Source organism: Atractosteus spatula, chromosome 4 (genome assembly GCF_055471065.1).
Source record: "Atractosteus spatula isolate fAtrSpa1 chromosome 4, fAtrSpa1.hap1, whole genome shotgun sequence".
Taxonomy (NCBI): domain Eukaryota; kingdom Metazoa; phylum Chordata; class Actinopteri; order Semionotiformes; family Lepisosteidae; genus Atractosteus; species Atractosteus spatula.
In genome coordinates, this window is record NC_142709.1 from 70790235 (window position 1) to 70806927 (window position 16693).

Here is a 16693-nt window from a genome sequence, read left to right on the forward strand (position 1 = left end):
ATTTTCAAATTGATGAACTTTATGAAAATACTTTAACGCCACCATGCTTTTGCAAAAAGCTGCTCTCGCCACAAACAAGAGCAAGAGTTCTCATAAACTGTGACGCTGTGCGGCACTTTCTGATTTCTACCCCGTATACACAAAGGGAATCTCGGTCTCCCAACAGCTTTAATGATTTTTTGGCTCTCATCTTACATTTATATTTTAAACGATGCCTCATTATCGAGCATTTGGCTATGCAGAACATAGTAGTCGCACAAAAAAATGGAGGATCACATCAGCAGCAAGTCAGACTGTTTCCTTTTCCAGCTTATCAGGAAGGGAATTTGATTTTACCCATTGGCCGGAGTCCCATACCTGTCCTGAGCAGGGGGCTGAGGCATGTGTAATGCCCTTGTCAACGGCTTCTTCAGTCGGTTCTGAATCCCCCAGGAGTTGCATTCAGACCAGGGGTGACCCTGGAGTCTCGGCTGTTCCAGGTCATGTTCCAGCACTTGGGAACCTGGAAGACTCGGACCACGCCCCTGCACCTGCAAGTCCACGGCCTGGCTGAGCGATTCAACCGACCCCTGGTGACCCAGCTGTCTTTGGTCGTTCAGGCACATCCGAAGGACCCAAACATCCAGCTCCCCCTGGTCCCTTTAGCCTGCCGGCCCACGGCGCACGACTCCACCTCCCACACCCCAGCCCTGCTCAGGATAAGCCAGGGACTGCGCACCCCTGCTGAGCTGGCCTTCGGCAGTCCCCCAGATAACCCTCCAACATGAGATGGCCTGGGAGCTCGAGGAGCGTCTGCATGAATACACAGTCCAGCGGACCCAGGAACTGCGAGGTAAAGCCCAGAGGGAATCCCTGGGAGACTTGAGGAGCGGGAGAGGGTGTTTGGGCCTCAGGCCGAAGCTCAACGCGAAACAGATCGGACCCCAGCTCTTCAGCCTGTGCCAGTTGCACAGCAGCAGCCACAGCAGACCAGGGCCCTGACACAGAAGGGGCCCCTGAGACTCTGTGCCAGCCCATCCCCATCGATAGAGAGGAATGCCAGCCCACTGCTGGGATTCTGAAGTTGCTGAGGGGAGGCCAGTGTAGTGTCCAGGACACGGGCTACCCCAGGAGCCTAAGCACCAGACCCTGAACCCACAAACTCACTTCCCCTTTTCCTCTCCTCTGTAAATAAGGGTTCCCTTTCCATTTCCCCAGCATTCTCGCACCAAAACGCCTGGCTGAGCAGCTGGCTCTGTACATCTGCTCTCTGCTTTGTTAACTTCCTAGCCTGTTCCTGAGTGACTAGCACGTATTCAAAAAGGGCAATAAACTGCAGTTCCACTCTCCTGTCTCTTTTCTTACACTGCAACCTGTTCATTTGAAATTCAGTAGAACCGCTACACTATCATAAAATACCAGCAAGCAACATCTTCAGACTTTTTCGCATTTTAACTTGTTTTGGTAAATATAAACGGAAGGTAATATTGTTAATAATAATACACATGTTTTCCATTATATCACACACAGCTAAATACTGATTATTTTAAGAGATTACATAGTTTGTGCTTTCTTTACAACTGGCAGTTTCTTGGTGATGAAAATGCTGTTTAATCCACTGATCTCAGGATGTCAAGCATTTTCAGTGTAGACATTTTGGCCTATAAAATTTCTGATGGATTCTTCCATTCTGCTATCTTTTCTTTTATTTAAACCTTCCACGTTTCCTTTTGATTTAATATTTTAAAGGCTGCATTAATTTAAAAACACGGATATTTTCTGCACACTGCGCACAGACAGTATTTCCTTACACATACTGTAGATGTGTATCACACTATATGAACACCCCTCTCATGCGGAGTAAAATCACCTCTTGGGAGACCACTGTTTACTTCACACTGTCCATGTCACTCGTTTATACACCTGGGCCCTGAGGGTATTTTTCTGTGTATAAAATGACACTGGCACTACTTTAGTCTCGTTCATTTCTCTGTATCTATCGACACGCTACATCAAAATGAATGCACACATTCTAATATTTTTCATGTTATGTTTCTCTTTTCAGGTGGACGGCGATCTGACTTGCCGGATCATGGGAAAAGACACCATGTCTGGTTTATTCAAAGACGGTGATATAGTGATCGGTGGTGTTTTCCCTGTGTTTGGCGGAGTTGAGCAAATTCGTACTTTGTTTAAAACTGAACCACCAAAAGCAAAATGCATTGGGCAAGTATTATCAGACATTTGAGCATTTTATGAAAATCTGATTGCAATGTTTTATATTTTAATGATTACTCATTTTAGATTTTCTTTTTTTTTTACTGAAATCATACACAAAACCTAGACAGTAGAAAATCTGTATGTGGACCAAGTATGTAAGTTAGTATCTGTTCTTCCTGACGATCGGAACCCAGAGATAGCAGAGACTTGCCTTGTACAGCGGTCTAACGAGGACCAGAGTTCAATGTGGAGCAGCGAACCATCTCTCCTACAGCTCTGAGGGAGGTGGGAGAAAATCTGACTGCGCGAACAATACTAACGCAAATAGCGGAACATGCGCTATAATTCCACCCAGAGCGGAGGAGCTGCGAACTGGTCTTGCTGAGCCAGACTCCACAACTGGGTTTGTTTGTTAACCTATTTTGTCTCTAACAGGTTTGATCTTCGCGCGTTTCAGTGGGTACAGATGATGGTTTTTGCCGTAGAGGAAATAAACACGAGTAACAAATTGCTCCCGAACATTACTTTGGGATACAGGATCCTGGACAATTGCGCTTCTCCAGCTGAAACTGCAAGAGCGGGTTTAATCTTAGCAAACAGACCTGAAGAGGATGAATATGACTCATCGTGTCCGTCCCCAATCACTGCTGTTATCACATCTAACTCTTTAAATATCGCCAGAGCCATTGGAGGCTTCGGTATTCCTCTGGTAAACCTTGTTGTTGTTTTTTTATTAAATAGGTATTGCCATCAATGTATTTTGCATTTTGTATCTTAAAACCTACACTTTACAATATCATTGGAAAGCATCTTTAATCACCTTTTTAGGTTTGGACTGAATATTAACACGGCGTCTTCCAATTTTGTTTTATACTTACATGAAGGACGTTTTCACGGATACAGCTTGGGTTCTAACTGTAAACTAAAAACTAGTGCAAGTAATCTGAATAAATCTAATCGAACGTTTGGGTGAAGCCAATTGTATACATACTTACGGGGCTATGTTTGGGCTACTCATGAATTTATATTTAATATCTGTTTTTATGTTTGTATTCATGTTCCACAAGGTGAGCTACACTTCAACATGTTCTTGTCTCAGCAACAAAAGAGAGTTCCCCACATTCTCCCGCACTATTCCCAGTGATCTTTTTCAGGCCAAAGCTTTGGCTCAGCTTGTTAAACATTTTGGATGGACGTGGATCGGAGCTATCCAAGCGGACAGTGAGTATGGAATATTTGGGGTTCAGTCTTTTACCAAGGAAGTTGTAAAGCACGGTGTTTGCATCGCCTTCACTGAAAATATTTTAAGCACCTACTCGAGAACTGCAATCCTTCAGATAGCTGAAACTGTTAAAAGGACAGGAGTGAAAGTCATATTAGCATTTGTCTCTGAACGTGACCTATACCCTTTAATGCAAGAGATCGTCAGACAAAACATAACTGGCATACAGTGGTTAGCAAGTGAAGGCTGGATAACAGCAGCGAGACCCTCAACTCAAGAAATATTCAAGTCTTTTGGTGGTACAATAGGGTTTTCAGCTCGCAAAATGGCAATTCCAAAATTTGGGGATTTTCTGCTCAATATACGTCCGTCTCTCGATTCTGCAAACAACTTAAATAATATATTCTGGGAATACATCTTTGGGTGCACTCTACGTTTGAAAGTGGAATCCTTCCAAGAAAATGTTTCAGACACCAAGACATGCACAGGAGAAGAGAGACTAAATAAAATAGAAAACGCCTTTTTTGATGTCTCTCAACTAAGAGAATCATATAATGTACACAATGCAGTGTATGCTGTAGCACACGCACTTCATGACTTACTGTTTTGTGAAAAGGAAGAAAATAACCGCATTAGACTGTGTGGAGATATTGGAAGAATAGAGCCCTGGCAGGTGAGTAAAAACTAACTGCAGGACAGATCTCTGTCTCCTCAGCTTCAGCCACACTAGCTTTTAAGTTTAGTCACTAAATGTAAGATTCTGTCAATCTAGAGTCATAAAAAATACTAAGTAATTTATAAACTATTTTTCCACACTCTCAAGGTCACTAAACAATTAAAAAGAGTCAATTTTGTAAACCAGTTTGGAGAAGCTGTGTACTTTGATGAGAACGGAGATCCTCCTGCTGCCTATGACATTATAAACTGGCAACTCAACAAAGGAGTGGTCAGCCATGTGACAGTGGGTCACTTTGATACATCACCAGATGGAGGCAGTCAGCTAGTGATTGATGAGGACAGTATTGTCTGGAGCACTGGGAGAGAGGTAAGCAGTGTTTCAGAACTTGATACTATTTTCAAATGCTCACATCATAGTCTTAAGGCAGACATGGTGTGTAGTTCATTTAATTTTGGAATGGTTATCTGTTCAAGTATATTTGTGCATATTTAAAAATTGCCATCGGAATAAATGACTTTAAAATGTAATAGTGATACTTTTAAAGTATACACCACTTTGTTTCTCTCTTCAGGTTCCAACAGGAGTGTGTTCTGAGAGCTGCCCCCCAGGCACAAGAAGAGCAGCCAGGAAAGGCCAGCCCATCTGCTGCTTCGATTGCATTCCTTGTGCTGATGGTACCATAGCAAACACCACAGGTATGAACTACACAGTAAGAGATTTTTTTTTTAAATGGAGGATATACAGGTATTTCACATATTCTGCATGTCCTTTTTTATATTTGATGTAATTCCAACATATCAACCACATTGTACTGCAAGATATAAATCTGTTGTTTTCTCCTTTATTAATGTGGTCTTACTTCCTGCCAGCAATGCTGCTCCCTAATCATACAGCTGGGTGGAATGGCACAAAAATAAACTACCTCACTCACAGTACAACAGTATTGACTTGAATCCTTAACACACCAGTCCACCACAGGGGTTTCTGCCACCATATACAATACTGGTATACAGCTGGTGGAATGGCACAACTGGGATAAAATACCTCACTCGCTATAGTGTGTTATTCCTTCCCTTCTATAAGCATTAACACATCCATTTTCTAACCTCCTCATCCAGTTTAGGGTTGTGAGGGAAATGGAGTCTGTCCTGGCAAGTCACGCTGAACGCAGTGGCGGTCCATCGCAGGGCACACAGACACAAACTCACACCAGCGCCAATTCTCCCACAAGCCAGTTCAACTTCCAGTATGTCTCTGGACTATAAGCAACATCTCTTTGTAAAAAAAAACATTTCGTTAAAAAGTGCTGAAAGTGAGAAGCAGAAATATATCACAGAAACGTATATCGCTGTATAAGTTCGCATAGTAAAATTAAAATAGGAATCTACGTACATGGAAGAAGAATAGAAATATTTCCAAAGTCCTTTCATTTACTTGTTATCTTCATTTCAGGATAAGCTTATATCTTCCATATCATGAATATTTAAAATGTATCTTTAGAAATATTGCTGAAGTAAGATTACATTTTTACTTGCTTCATCAAAAATGAGACACATCTTTAACATATAATTTATAACACTTCATTTGAAAAAAAACAAAAACATTTAGAAGCAGATAAACTTTATCCCACGTGTTATACGCTTCATAGAAAGTACACAGTAAAGCACATTTTACACTTGCATAAATATAGGTATAAAACAGTGTTAGGTAAAACAGTATTTAAAATACATTTATAATATAAAAACAGTGATGCATTCGTCTATACTTAAACACAGATTGCAATATCTTACTTTCAGTAATTCTAAGCTATTTATATTTTGTTTAAAAACCTAAATACACACAGTAGCATTAAATCAATAATAAGGCAATAAATATTATGTAGAGTAAACAACACAAACATCATTTTCCAGTGAAAAACAGAAATTTATACGAATAGTAAAGAAAATAATTAGAAAGTAATTAGTTGCATGGTACAGTATTTACAACATAATGAAAATAAAATGTAAGGTATTACATGAACAAGGAAATGCTTTCAACAGTGTAGCTTAATTTAAAAGAGTTCACACTTTCTTTTCATCCAGAATAATTTTGCTTTTTTTAGTGGTTTAACCATACAAGTTATGACACAGTCCATACAGATGCAGAATGCAGCACTATGGCCATTAATACACAAATGAAAAAGTATACATATGACTCCTATACTGGAATCTTAGCATTGGTTGCCAATAAAGTAAATAATTAATTTGAAGATCACATTGAATACATGCAAAGCACTTGGCAAGTAAGATTACTTGTAGATTTTCATTTACAATTATGATGTATCCTAAACTGTTTAACATTTATGTTTATAACCTGTTTTACATTTCAGGTGCAGCTGAGTGCATGGAATGTCCACAGGACTACTGGTCTAATGATAGAAAAGACACCTGCATCCTCAGAGACATTGAGTTTCTTTCCTACTATGATGCAATGGGAATCACACTCAGTACTGTGTCATTGTTTGGACTCTGCTTGACAGTAGCCACTATTTCAGTCTTCTTTTCCTTCAGAAGCACACCCATTGTAAAAGCCAACAACTCTGAGCTCAGCTCTCTCCTGCTGTTCTCTCTGCTGCTGTGTTTTCTCTGCCCTCTTACCTTCATTGGGCAGCCAACAGCCTGGTCCTGTATGTTGCGTCACACAGCCTTTGGAATCACATTTGCACTTTGTATTTCCTGTGTGTTGGGAAAAACAATAGTTGTTGTAACAGCTTTCAGAGCCACTCTTCCCAGCAACAACATGGCAAAAAACTTTGGACCAGTTCAGCAGAGGATCATAGTTTGTTCTTGTACAGCTGTGCAGGTTGTAATCTGTGTGCTGTGGCTTAGTTTAAAACCTCCCTTCCCTGACAAAAATTTTAAACTCAGTAATAAAAAGATCATTTTAAAATGTAACACAGGATCAGAAATGGCATTTTATGCAGTACTGGGCTATATAGGCCTGCTTGCAGCTACTTGTTTGGTGCTGGCTTTCTTAGCCAGGAAACTGCCTGATAATTTCAATGAGGCCAAGCTGATTACTTTCAGCATGCTCATCTTCTGTGCAGTTTGGGTCACCTTCATACCTGCATATGTCAGCTCACCTGGAAAATACACAGTTGCAGTTGAGATATTTGCTATATTGTCTTCAACATTTGGTCTACTGTTTTGTATTTTTTCTCCAAAGTGCTACATAATTTTGTTTAAACCCAAGAAAAATACAAGGAAACACATTATGGGAAAAATACCATCCAAAAGATTATAATTTCTCTTTCTTTTAGTGTATTTGGCGCTTATAATATCTGTAAAATATGTTTTTCTCTTTTCAACACAGCTAGATAAAAAAGAAAATGGATACTAACACACATGTTTTCATCTAGGTTTATGTGGGAATGCAATTGGAAATATCTCATTTCATTAATTATAAAAGATTTTAGAAACATTTAAAAACACCAACCAACAGTTTTTTCTAGATTTCTATTTAGAATACAGTATACAGCTGGTTATTTTCCTGCAAACATTGTATTGGAATATTAATTCATCTTCAGAGGTATTCAGGAATGCAATATCAGTCAATAAAGAATAAAGAGTTTTATTTGCTCAGTATATTCTGACAACATGTGGACATTCTCATCTCTGTGTCCAAGGCTTTTGTAATTTATACCTCTTTTTTAAATATTTTGAGCATATATTATCTATATCATACATACTGTACATCATATCAACACTTCTGATGTGTTGTTAATTGTATTTTGTTATCTATTGTTATAAGCAGCAGATGCCCCCTGGTGTGAGTCAGGAGTATTTATATGTCTGAAGAATTTATTTAAGGCATTTTTAAATGTCCAAACTATTTTAGCTTTTAAAACTGTTGCTTGTTTGACAAATAAGCTTTTAAAGTAACTTTTATACTGAATTATGTAATTCAATTACATAATAAAATAATTCTTACAATCTACATTTTTTTTAATCAAATCTGTACAAAAATTGAACAAAAACACACACTTCCCACTCTATACTTCCAGCACAGTACAAACTAGAGGAGTACACCCTGAAAAGAACAGAACAGAACAACTGTTAAGAAAAAGACAGAGGTGAAACTGATCATCCTTAGTTAAAAGAGAATATTGCAGTTATGAAACTGGACAGCTTTGAGTTACTGACAGTGAGAATCTCTACCATACTTTCAGATAAATTTAATTTCCTATATTATTAAGTAGTGCACGATTATTTTACGTGCAGTGCACATGGACCTTATTTCTGAGCTGATCAAAGCACCCCTTGGGAGACAGCGGTTTATTTAGTTCCTACTGGCTATGCTTCTCATTCAAATAAAGCACAAGGACCTTGGGGATTTTATCATACTATATAAAATAGAACAGGAACTATTTTAATTAAATTCATTTTGGATTGTTTCTAGAAATCTAGAATGTCTGGTTTGTTCAGAGACGGCAAATTAGTGATCGGTGGTGTGTTCCCAGTCTCTGCCACGCTTGAGGACAGCCAGACGTTGTTCGATACTGATCCTCTCCTCTGCACTCCTGCTTCCATTCCTTGGCGTCACATTCGGCCCCGGCTTGGCCCCTGCTGCTCCTGACGCTACCTTCTCGGACCCGGATCTGATCGGCATCCAGCTTCCAGCTCAGTCAGTAGTCGTCCTCTGGCATGTACTGTAGCTCTGTCTTCTTTGTGCCACTAGCCCGGGCGTCCAGTTCGGTTCCTCCCTTTCGGTCCCTGCTGCTCCTGACACTGTCTCCTCGGCTCCTGGTCTGAAAGGTGGGTCAGTGCAGCTCCTTCTCAGTTACGAAATGACAGACCGAGTCCAAAACTGGTGCCCACACTTGGTAATATGGTGCCCATACTCAATAATGTACCTACTGTAGCTGGCAGGAGGAGTGGCATCCAGTAGGCCAGGACCACCAGAGATACTTCCAGCTTCGAAAGTTAATCATTATGTTATGAGGAAATGTAATTGGCAATAATCCATTTTATTTTCAATGTACCTGTAATGACATGTACAGAAAGGAATTAAAAAATGCAGCAAAAGTGCATTTGAATCAATAGAATTTGTGAGGTGCTAAACGCCTCTCAGTAAGCAAGCATACAATAATACATAGAAGAAACAAGAACGCTTTAATCACATTTAAAACAGCCAACCCACCATTTTAAAAAAGTTAATTTTCAGACTGAAATGAACATATATCCTGAGAGTAGAGGAGAGCACATGTTAAATCCCCTTGAACATATTTCCAGTGGAGATACCAGTTTACATTACAGATGTAATACTTTCCACTTGTGACAACTGCCATGCCCTATAACTTCACACAATAGCAGCTAGTGAAATTTTCAACCTTTATGGAGCTTTAATATCTGCTGAGTTCAACTCACTCAGAACCACATACAGAAGCAGTGTAATAGAAACAGAGAAGACGAGTTATTGAAGTTTAATCATAACAATGTACTAGAAGACTGGTTTCAAACAAGTGGAGATGTTTCGACCCATCTAGCCTATTTGCTTCACAATAGACAGACCCGTGGTGCTGACACTGAACATCCTGTTTGATCAGTCCGCTGAAGCCGGGATTGATGACGTACAGCCTGAGTTATCTGCAGGATTATTCCGTTGTGCTTTAACTGAAAACACGGGTATTTTCTGCACACCGCGCACAGACAGTATTTCCTTACACATAGTGTAGATGTGTATCACACTATATGAACACCCCTTTCATGCGGAGTAAAATCACCTCTTGGGAGACCACTGTTTACTTCACACTGTCCATGTCACAGGGGCCCTGAGGATATTTCTCTATGAATAAAATGACACAGGGACTACTTTAATCTCGGTCAATTCTATTTCTCTTTCGACAAGGTACATCAAAATGAATGCACACCTTCTAATATTTTCCATGTTCTGTTTCTCTTTTCAGGTGGACGGCGATCTGACTTGCCGGATCATGGGAAAAGATACCATGTCTGGTTTATTCAAAGACGGTGATTTAGTGATCGGTGGTGTTTTCCCTGTGTTTGGAGGAATTGAGCAAATTCATACTTGGTTTAAAACTGAACCACCAAAAGCAAAATGCATTGGGCAAGTATTATAAGACATTTGAGCATTTTATGAAAATCTGATTGCAATGTTTTATATTTTAATGATTACTCATTTTAGATTTTTTTTTTTTACTGAAATCATACACAAAACCTAGACAGTAGAAAATCTGTATGTGGACCAAGTATGTAAATTAGTATCTGTTCTTCCTGACCATCGGGACCCAGAGATAGCAGAGACTTGCCTTGTACAGCGGTCTAGCGAGGACCAGAGTTCGATGTGGAGCAGCGAACCATCTCTCCTACAGCTCTGAGGGAGGTGGGAGAAAATCTGACTGCGCGAACAATACTAACGCAAATAGCGGAACATGCGCTATAATTCCACTCAGAGCGGAGGAGCTGCGAACTGGTCTTCCTGAGCCAGACTCCACAACTGGGTTTGTTAACCTATTTTGTCTCTAACAGGTTTGATCTTCGCGCGTTTCAGTGGGTACAGATGATGGTTTTTGCCGTAGAGGAAATAAACAGGAATAACAAATTGCTCCCGAACATTACTTTGGGATTCAGAATCTTCGACAATTGCGCTTCTCCAGCTGAAACTGCAAGAGCGGGTTTAATCTTAGCAAACAGACCTGAAGAGGATGAATATGACTCATCGTGTCCGTCCCCAATCACTGCGGTTATCACATCTAACTCTTTAAATATCGCCAGAGCAATTGGAGGCTTCGGTATTCCTCTGGTAAACCTTAATATTTTTTAATTAAATCAATATTGCCAGAAATATATTTTGCAGTTTGAATCAGTCCTACATTTTACATTATAATTGGAAACGTGTAACCATATTTTTAGGTTTAGAACGCTTGACCATTGGCATCGTCCTAATTTTCAAACTTACATGAAGGACGTTTATATGGAGACAGCTGGTGTTTTACTATATAAATTTAAACTTGTTCAAATAATCTGAATATTTCCGATCGCAAATGTACACGCACCCAATGTATATATTTGTCATAAAACGTTCGGTAAAAAAGTTCGGTAAAACAATTTAACACAAATGCTATAAATGTCTTACCTAATCTATTAATACATACGAGTGGATTATTTATAAAATGACATATGAATATTTTTCTTTATATGTCACAAGGTGAGCTACACTTCAACATGTGTTTGTCTCAGCAACAAAAGAGAGTTCCCCACATTCTCCCGCACTATTCCCAGTGATCTTTTTCAGGCCAAAGCTTTGGCTCAGCTTGTTAAACATTTCGGATGGACGTGGATCGGAGTTATCCAAGCTGACAATGAGTACGGTATATTTGGGGTTCAGTCTTTCACCGAGGAAGTTGTAAAACACGGAGTTTGCATTGCCTTCACTGAAAATATTTTAAGCACGTACTCGGTAACGAAAATACTTCATTTATTAGATACTATTAAAAAATCTACGGTGAAAGTCATATTAGCATTTGCTTCAGAACGTGACCTACACGTTTTAATGCAAGAGATCGTCAGGCAAAACATAACTGGCATACAGTGGTTAGCAAGTGAGGCGTGGATAACTGCAGCAAGACCATCAACTGCAGAATTCTTCAAATCTTTTGGTGGCGCAGTAGGATTTACAACTCGTAAAATAGCAATCCTACCGTTCAAAGATTTCCTCCTCAATATACGTCCGTCTCTCGATTCTGCAAACAACTTAAATAATATATTCTGGGAACACATCTTTGGGTGCACTCTACGTTTGAAAGTGGAATCCTTCCAACAAAATGTTTCAGACACCAAGATATGCACAGGACAAGAGAGACTAGATAAAATAGAAAACGCCTTTTTTGATGTCTCTCAACTAAGAGAATCATATAATGTACATAAAGCAGTGTATGCTGTAGCACACGCACTTCATGGCTTACTGTTCTGTGAAAAGGAAGAAAATAACACCATTAGACTGTGTGGATATACTGGAAGAGTTCAGCCCTGGCAGGTGAGTAAAATGAAATTGCAGGTCAAATCTCTATCTCTTTTGCTTCGGCTACTCTAGCATTTTAGCTTAGTCACTAACTGTAAGATTCTGTCAATCTAGAGTTATATAAATGCTAAACTATTCATAAACTTTTTATTCAACACTCTCAAGGTCACTAAACAATTAAAAAGAGTCAGTTTTGTGAACCGTTTTGGAGAAGCTGTGTACTTTGATGAGAACGGAGATCCTCCTGCTGCCTATGACATTATAAACTGGCAACTCAACAAAGGAGTGGTCAGCCATGTGACAGTGGGTCACTTTGACACATCACCAGATGGAGGCAGTCAGCTAGTGATTGATGAGGACAGTATTGTCTGGAGCACTGGGAGAGAGGTAAGCAGTCTTTCAGATCTTGATACAATTTTCAAATGCTCACATCATTGTCTAAAGGCAGACATGGTGTGTAGTTCATTTAATTTTTGAATGTTTTTGAATGGTTAACTGTACCAGTATATTGGTGTATATTTAAAAATTGCCATCTGAATAAATGACCTTAAATGTAATAGTGATACTTTTAAAGTATACACCACTTTGTTTCTCTCTGTAGGTTCCCAAAGCAGTGTGTTCTGAGAGCTGCCCCCCAGGCACAAGAAGAGCAGCCAGGAAAGGCCAGCCCATCTGCTGCTTCGATTGCATTCCTTGTGCTGATGGTACCATAGCAAACACCACAGGTATGAACTACACAGTAAGAGATTTTTTTAAACATGGAGGATATATTTCACATATTCTGCATATCCTTGATAATATTTGATGTAATACCAACATAATTACCATTCTGTACTGCAAAAATGACAGTCTTTTGGTTTGTAATTGAAAAAAATATGGTCTTCTGTCTTCTATAATTGTTAATTTTACGTGGTTTTCAAAACAATCTAGACCAGGGCTTTAATACGTTTTACACAGTGGCAGTTTTATTTACCAAGTTTTTATCCTCATCAACAGCAAGGCATTCTTATTTTATTTGTTATCTGAACCCTCATATATTCTTCTGTACTGTCAGGTTAGGTAGGTCATTTCTATACCCAAGCCACAGTAGGGCATCAGGCCAGAGATTGTCCTGGTTTCCATGATGCTGCACAGATGAGAGAGCACAAGAGTGTTCCTCAGACAGGACACCAGTCCACTACAGGGAGTACTGCCAGCAATGCTGCTCCCTAATCATACAGCTGGGTGCAATGGCACAACAGCTGGGACTTGCTTCCATAACCCATCGGTTATGAGCTCATAGACACACTTACTATGCTGTGCTTTGCTCCCCACTCTAAGCATCCATCCATTTTCTAGCCACTTCATCCAATGTGGACCCCAGGGAGATGGATCCTATCCTGGCAAGCGATGGGTGTGGGGGAGGATACGCTTGTCCATCCTAGGGCACACACAAAACAAACAAAGTCACACCAGGGCTATTGTTCCCAAAAGCCAATTAACTCACAAGTATGTCTCTAGACTATAAGCATCATCACAACATTTTATTTAAACATGCTGAAACGTGAGATATGAAGAAATAAAATGATAATATTATGACAAAATATCTGTATCCAAGGTATAAACTTACAAAAATACAAGTATGAAACAGTGTAAGATAAAATAGTTTTATACTAATAGTATTACAACAGTGATGCATTCTTATTTAGCAAAACACAGATTGCCATATTCAGTGCATTCTAAGCTATTGTCTTTACATTTTATTTTATAACATAATTAAATACACACCAGAGGCATTCATAGTAAACAACATAAACACTCATAAATTGTTCAATATGGATACAAATATCCAAAATGCCTTTCAAAACAGTTTACAATGAAAAGCATGATGTTAAAAGAATAATAAACATAACGTTTTGCAAATGTAACACAAGTATTTAGTTGCATGGTATTTTCAACACAAGAAAATACGATGCAAGGTATTGCACGGAGAAGAAAAACATGCTTTAGAAAGTTTATTCTAAATTAAACATTTTACAATGCTTCATGCTTTCTCTTTGTCTAGAATAGATTAATGTTATACTCTTTTTACTGGTTTTACCATACAAGTGATGTCCCACTTGCTAAAGATGTAGAATGCAGTTGTTATTGCCAGTCACAGTGCAGGACTCATCTGAAGATCAAATTGAATATATGCAAAGCATTCAATGGACTGGCACCAGATCACTGTATATGCCTGCTAAGAACTTTCATTTTAGCCAAAGGCACTATCTAAATAAAGTAAACAGAAGTGAAATATTTCCATAAATAATTCTGCTTTCCTAAGAGTTCTGAAAATAGCATTATCTTACTGTATATTCACATGTTTTCCTTAATTTTCCAGGTGCAGCTGAGTGCATAAATTGTCCACAGGACTACTGGTCTAATGATGGAAAAGACAGCTGCATCCTCAGAGACATTGAGTTTCTTTCCTACTATGATGCAATGGGAATCACACTCACTACTGTGTCATTGTTTGGACTCTGCTTGACAGTAGCCACTATTTCAGTCTTCTTTTCCTTCAGAAGCACACCCATTGTAAAAGCCAACAACTCTGAACTCAGCTCTCTCCTGCTGTTCTCTCTGCTGCTGTGTTTTCTCTGCCCTCTTACCTTCATTGGGCAGCCAACAGCCTGGTCCTGTATGTTGCGTCACACAGCCTTTGGAATCACATTTGCACTTTGTATTTCCTGTGTGTTGGGAAAAACAATAGTTGTTGTAACAGCTTTCAGAGCCACTCTTCCCAGCAACAACATGGCAAAAAACTTTGGACCAGTTCAGCAGAGGATCATAGTTTGTTCTTGCACAGCTGTGCAGGTTGTAATCTGTATGCTGTGGCTTAGTTTAAAACCTCCCTTCCCTGACAAAAATTTTAAACTCAGTAATAAAAAGATCATTTTAGAATGTAACACAGGATCAGAAATGGCATTTTATGCAGTACTGGGCTATATAGGCCTGCTTGCAGCTACTTGTTTGGTGCTGGCTTTCTTAGCCAGGAAACTGCCTGATAATTTCAATGAGGCCAAGCTGATTACTTTCAGCATGCTCATCTTCTGTGCAGTTTGGGTCACCTTCATCCCAGCATATGTCAGCTCACCTGGAAAATACACTGTTGCAGTCGAGATTTTTGCTATTTTGTCCTCTACATTTGGCCTGCTGTTTTGTATTTTTTCTCCAAAGTGCTACATAATATTGCTTAAACCTGAAAAAAACACAAGAAAACACATTATGGGAAAAGTACCATCCAAACGATTATGATTTCTCTTTCTTTTTTTTGTATTTGGTGCCTATAATATCTGTAAAATGTGTTTTTTCTCTGTTCAATACAGCAAGATTAAAAGTAATTTGTTACTACAACATCTATGTGTATAGTATGTTGGAATGAAATTGGAAATATGTAATGCCATTAATCATAAAATATTTTAAAAACACCAACTAACAGCTTTTTCTAGTTTACCCTTTGGAAGACAGTAAACATAGCTGGTTATTTTCCTGCAGATGTTTTACTGGACTATAAATACATCATCTGAGGGAATCAGTGTGAATTTTATTTGCTGTTTATAATAATAATACAACTTTATTTTATATGGTGCCTTTAAAGGTGGCTTCTCAAAGCGCTTGAGTTATTGACAACATGTATACATTTACATCATACATTCAAATTAACTTGGACAACAGCTTCCTGCCAAACATCACACTGGGATTCAAAATCCTGGACAACTGCGATTCTCCGGCTGAAACTGTGAGAGCGGGTCTAACCTTAGCCAACGGACCAGAAAGGATTAACTCATCATGTCCCTCCCCAACCACTGCTGTTATCACATCTCACTCTTTACATATCGCCAGAGCAATCGGTACCTTCGGTATTCCTTTGGCAAAGATTAATGACATTTCTTTAATTCATTATTATAAAATATTTCATCATTACAGCTATACGTTTTAAAAGTCAGCATCTTCTACCTACTGTTTATCAGAGTACTATTTGATACTGAATTTTAATAATAATATTTAGAAAGCTGAAGTTTATGTTGTAATCTGCTGTTTTTATGTAATTTGAATATGACATTGTAATGGAATGTGTAATGTTTTGTGGGGTTTGGGAGCAGGGCAAGCTACACTATGTGAAACTGCACTCCCCTCTGTCTATACAGTTGCAAGAAAATGTTTGTGAACCCTTTTGAATTTCCTGAATTTCTGTATTTATTACTCATACAAATGTGGTCTGATCTTCATCTATGTCACAATAATAGACAAACACAATCTGCTTAAACTAATAATACACAAATAATTGTACTTCTTCTTGTCAGTACTGAACACATCGTTTAAACATTCACAGTCTAGGTTGGAAAACATATGTGAACCTCTAGGCTAATGACTCCTCCAAAAGCTAACTGGAGCCAGGTGTTCCAATCGATGAGATGAGATTGGAGGTGTGGGTTGGAGCTGCCCTGCCCTATAAAAAAGGCAAACAAAGGCTGGGTACTGACAGAGTCTGTTCTTCTCAAGAAAGAGCTGGTCATGTGAACCATGCCCTGATCAAAAGAAATATCAGAGGA

The 16693-nt window shown here is 39.0% G+C and overlaps 2 protein-coding genes across 6 annotated transcripts; both read left to right on the top strand.

Moving 5' to 3' along the window:
* The first annotated feature begins 1996 nt into the window (after positions 1–1996).
* LOC148837110 (extracellular calcium-sensing receptor-like) lies at positions 1997–7382 on the top strand. 3 transcript variants are annotated; one of them, XM_088914113.1, is made up of 6 exons: positions 1997–2205; positions 2635–2908; positions 3267–4094; positions 4245–4466; positions 4672–4795; positions 6469–7382. In XM_088914113.1, the coding sequence occupies exons 1-6, from the start codon at positions 1997–1999 to the stop codon at positions 7380–7382; spliced, it is 2571 nt and encodes an 856-aa protein (XP_088770239.1). The 3 variants fall into 3 exon arrangements, with proteins under 3 accessions (XP_088770239.1, XP_088770240.1, XP_088770242.1); XM_088914114.1 differs by lacking the exon at positions 4245–4466; XM_088914116.1 differs by lacking the exons at positions 1997–2205; positions 3267–4094; positions 4245–4466 and having other exon boundaries at positions 2666–2908.
* Positions 7383–9996: 2614 nt separating this feature from the next.
* On the top strand, positions 9997–15395 carry LOC148837111 (extracellular calcium-sensing receptor-like). Of its 3 annotated transcripts, XM_088913493.1 has the most exons (6): positions 9997–10205; positions 10628–10901; positions 11307–12134; positions 12285–12506; positions 12721–12844; positions 14482–15395. In XM_088913493.1, exons 1-6 carry the CDS (start codon positions 9997–9999, stop codon positions 15393–15395), a joined length of 2571 nt encoding a protein of 856 aa, XP_088769619.1. The 3 variants fall into 3 exon arrangements, with proteins under 3 accessions (XP_088769619.1, XP_088769620.1, XP_088769622.1); XM_088913494.1 differs by lacking the exon at positions 12285–12506; XM_088913496.1 differs by lacking the exons at positions 9997–10205; positions 11307–12134; positions 12285–12506 and having other exon boundaries at positions 10659–10901.
* Positions 15396–16693: the final 1298 nt, after the last annotated feature.

Excerpts from the sequence above, each read along its gene's own strand:
- LOC148837111 (XM_088913493.1), top strand. The coding sequence starts at position 9,997 with ATGAATGCACACCTTCTAATATTTTCCATGTTCTGTTTCTCTTTTCAG. Across the intron at positions 12,135-12,284 it reads GAAGAGTTCAGCCCTGGCAG|GTCACTAAACAATTAAAAAG; the intron begins GTGAGTAAAATG and ends AACACTCTCAAG. Across the intron at positions 12,507-12,720 it reads TCTGGAGCACTGGGAGAGAG|GTTCCCAAAGCAGTGTGTTC; the intron begins GTAAGCAGTCTT and ends TTCTCTCTGTAG.
- LOC148837110 (XM_088914113.1), top strand. The coding sequence starts at position 1,997 with ATGAATGCACACATTCTAATATTTTTCATGTTATGTTTCTCTTTTCAG. Across the intron at positions 2,909-3,266 it reads GAGGCTTCGGTATTCCTCTG|GTGAGCTACACTTCAACATG; the intron begins GTAAACCTTGTT and ends ATGTTCCACAAG. Across the intron at positions 4,796-6,468 it reads TACCATAGCAAACACCACAG|GTGCAGCTGAGTGCATGGAA; the intron begins GTATGAACTACA and ends TTTACATTTCAG.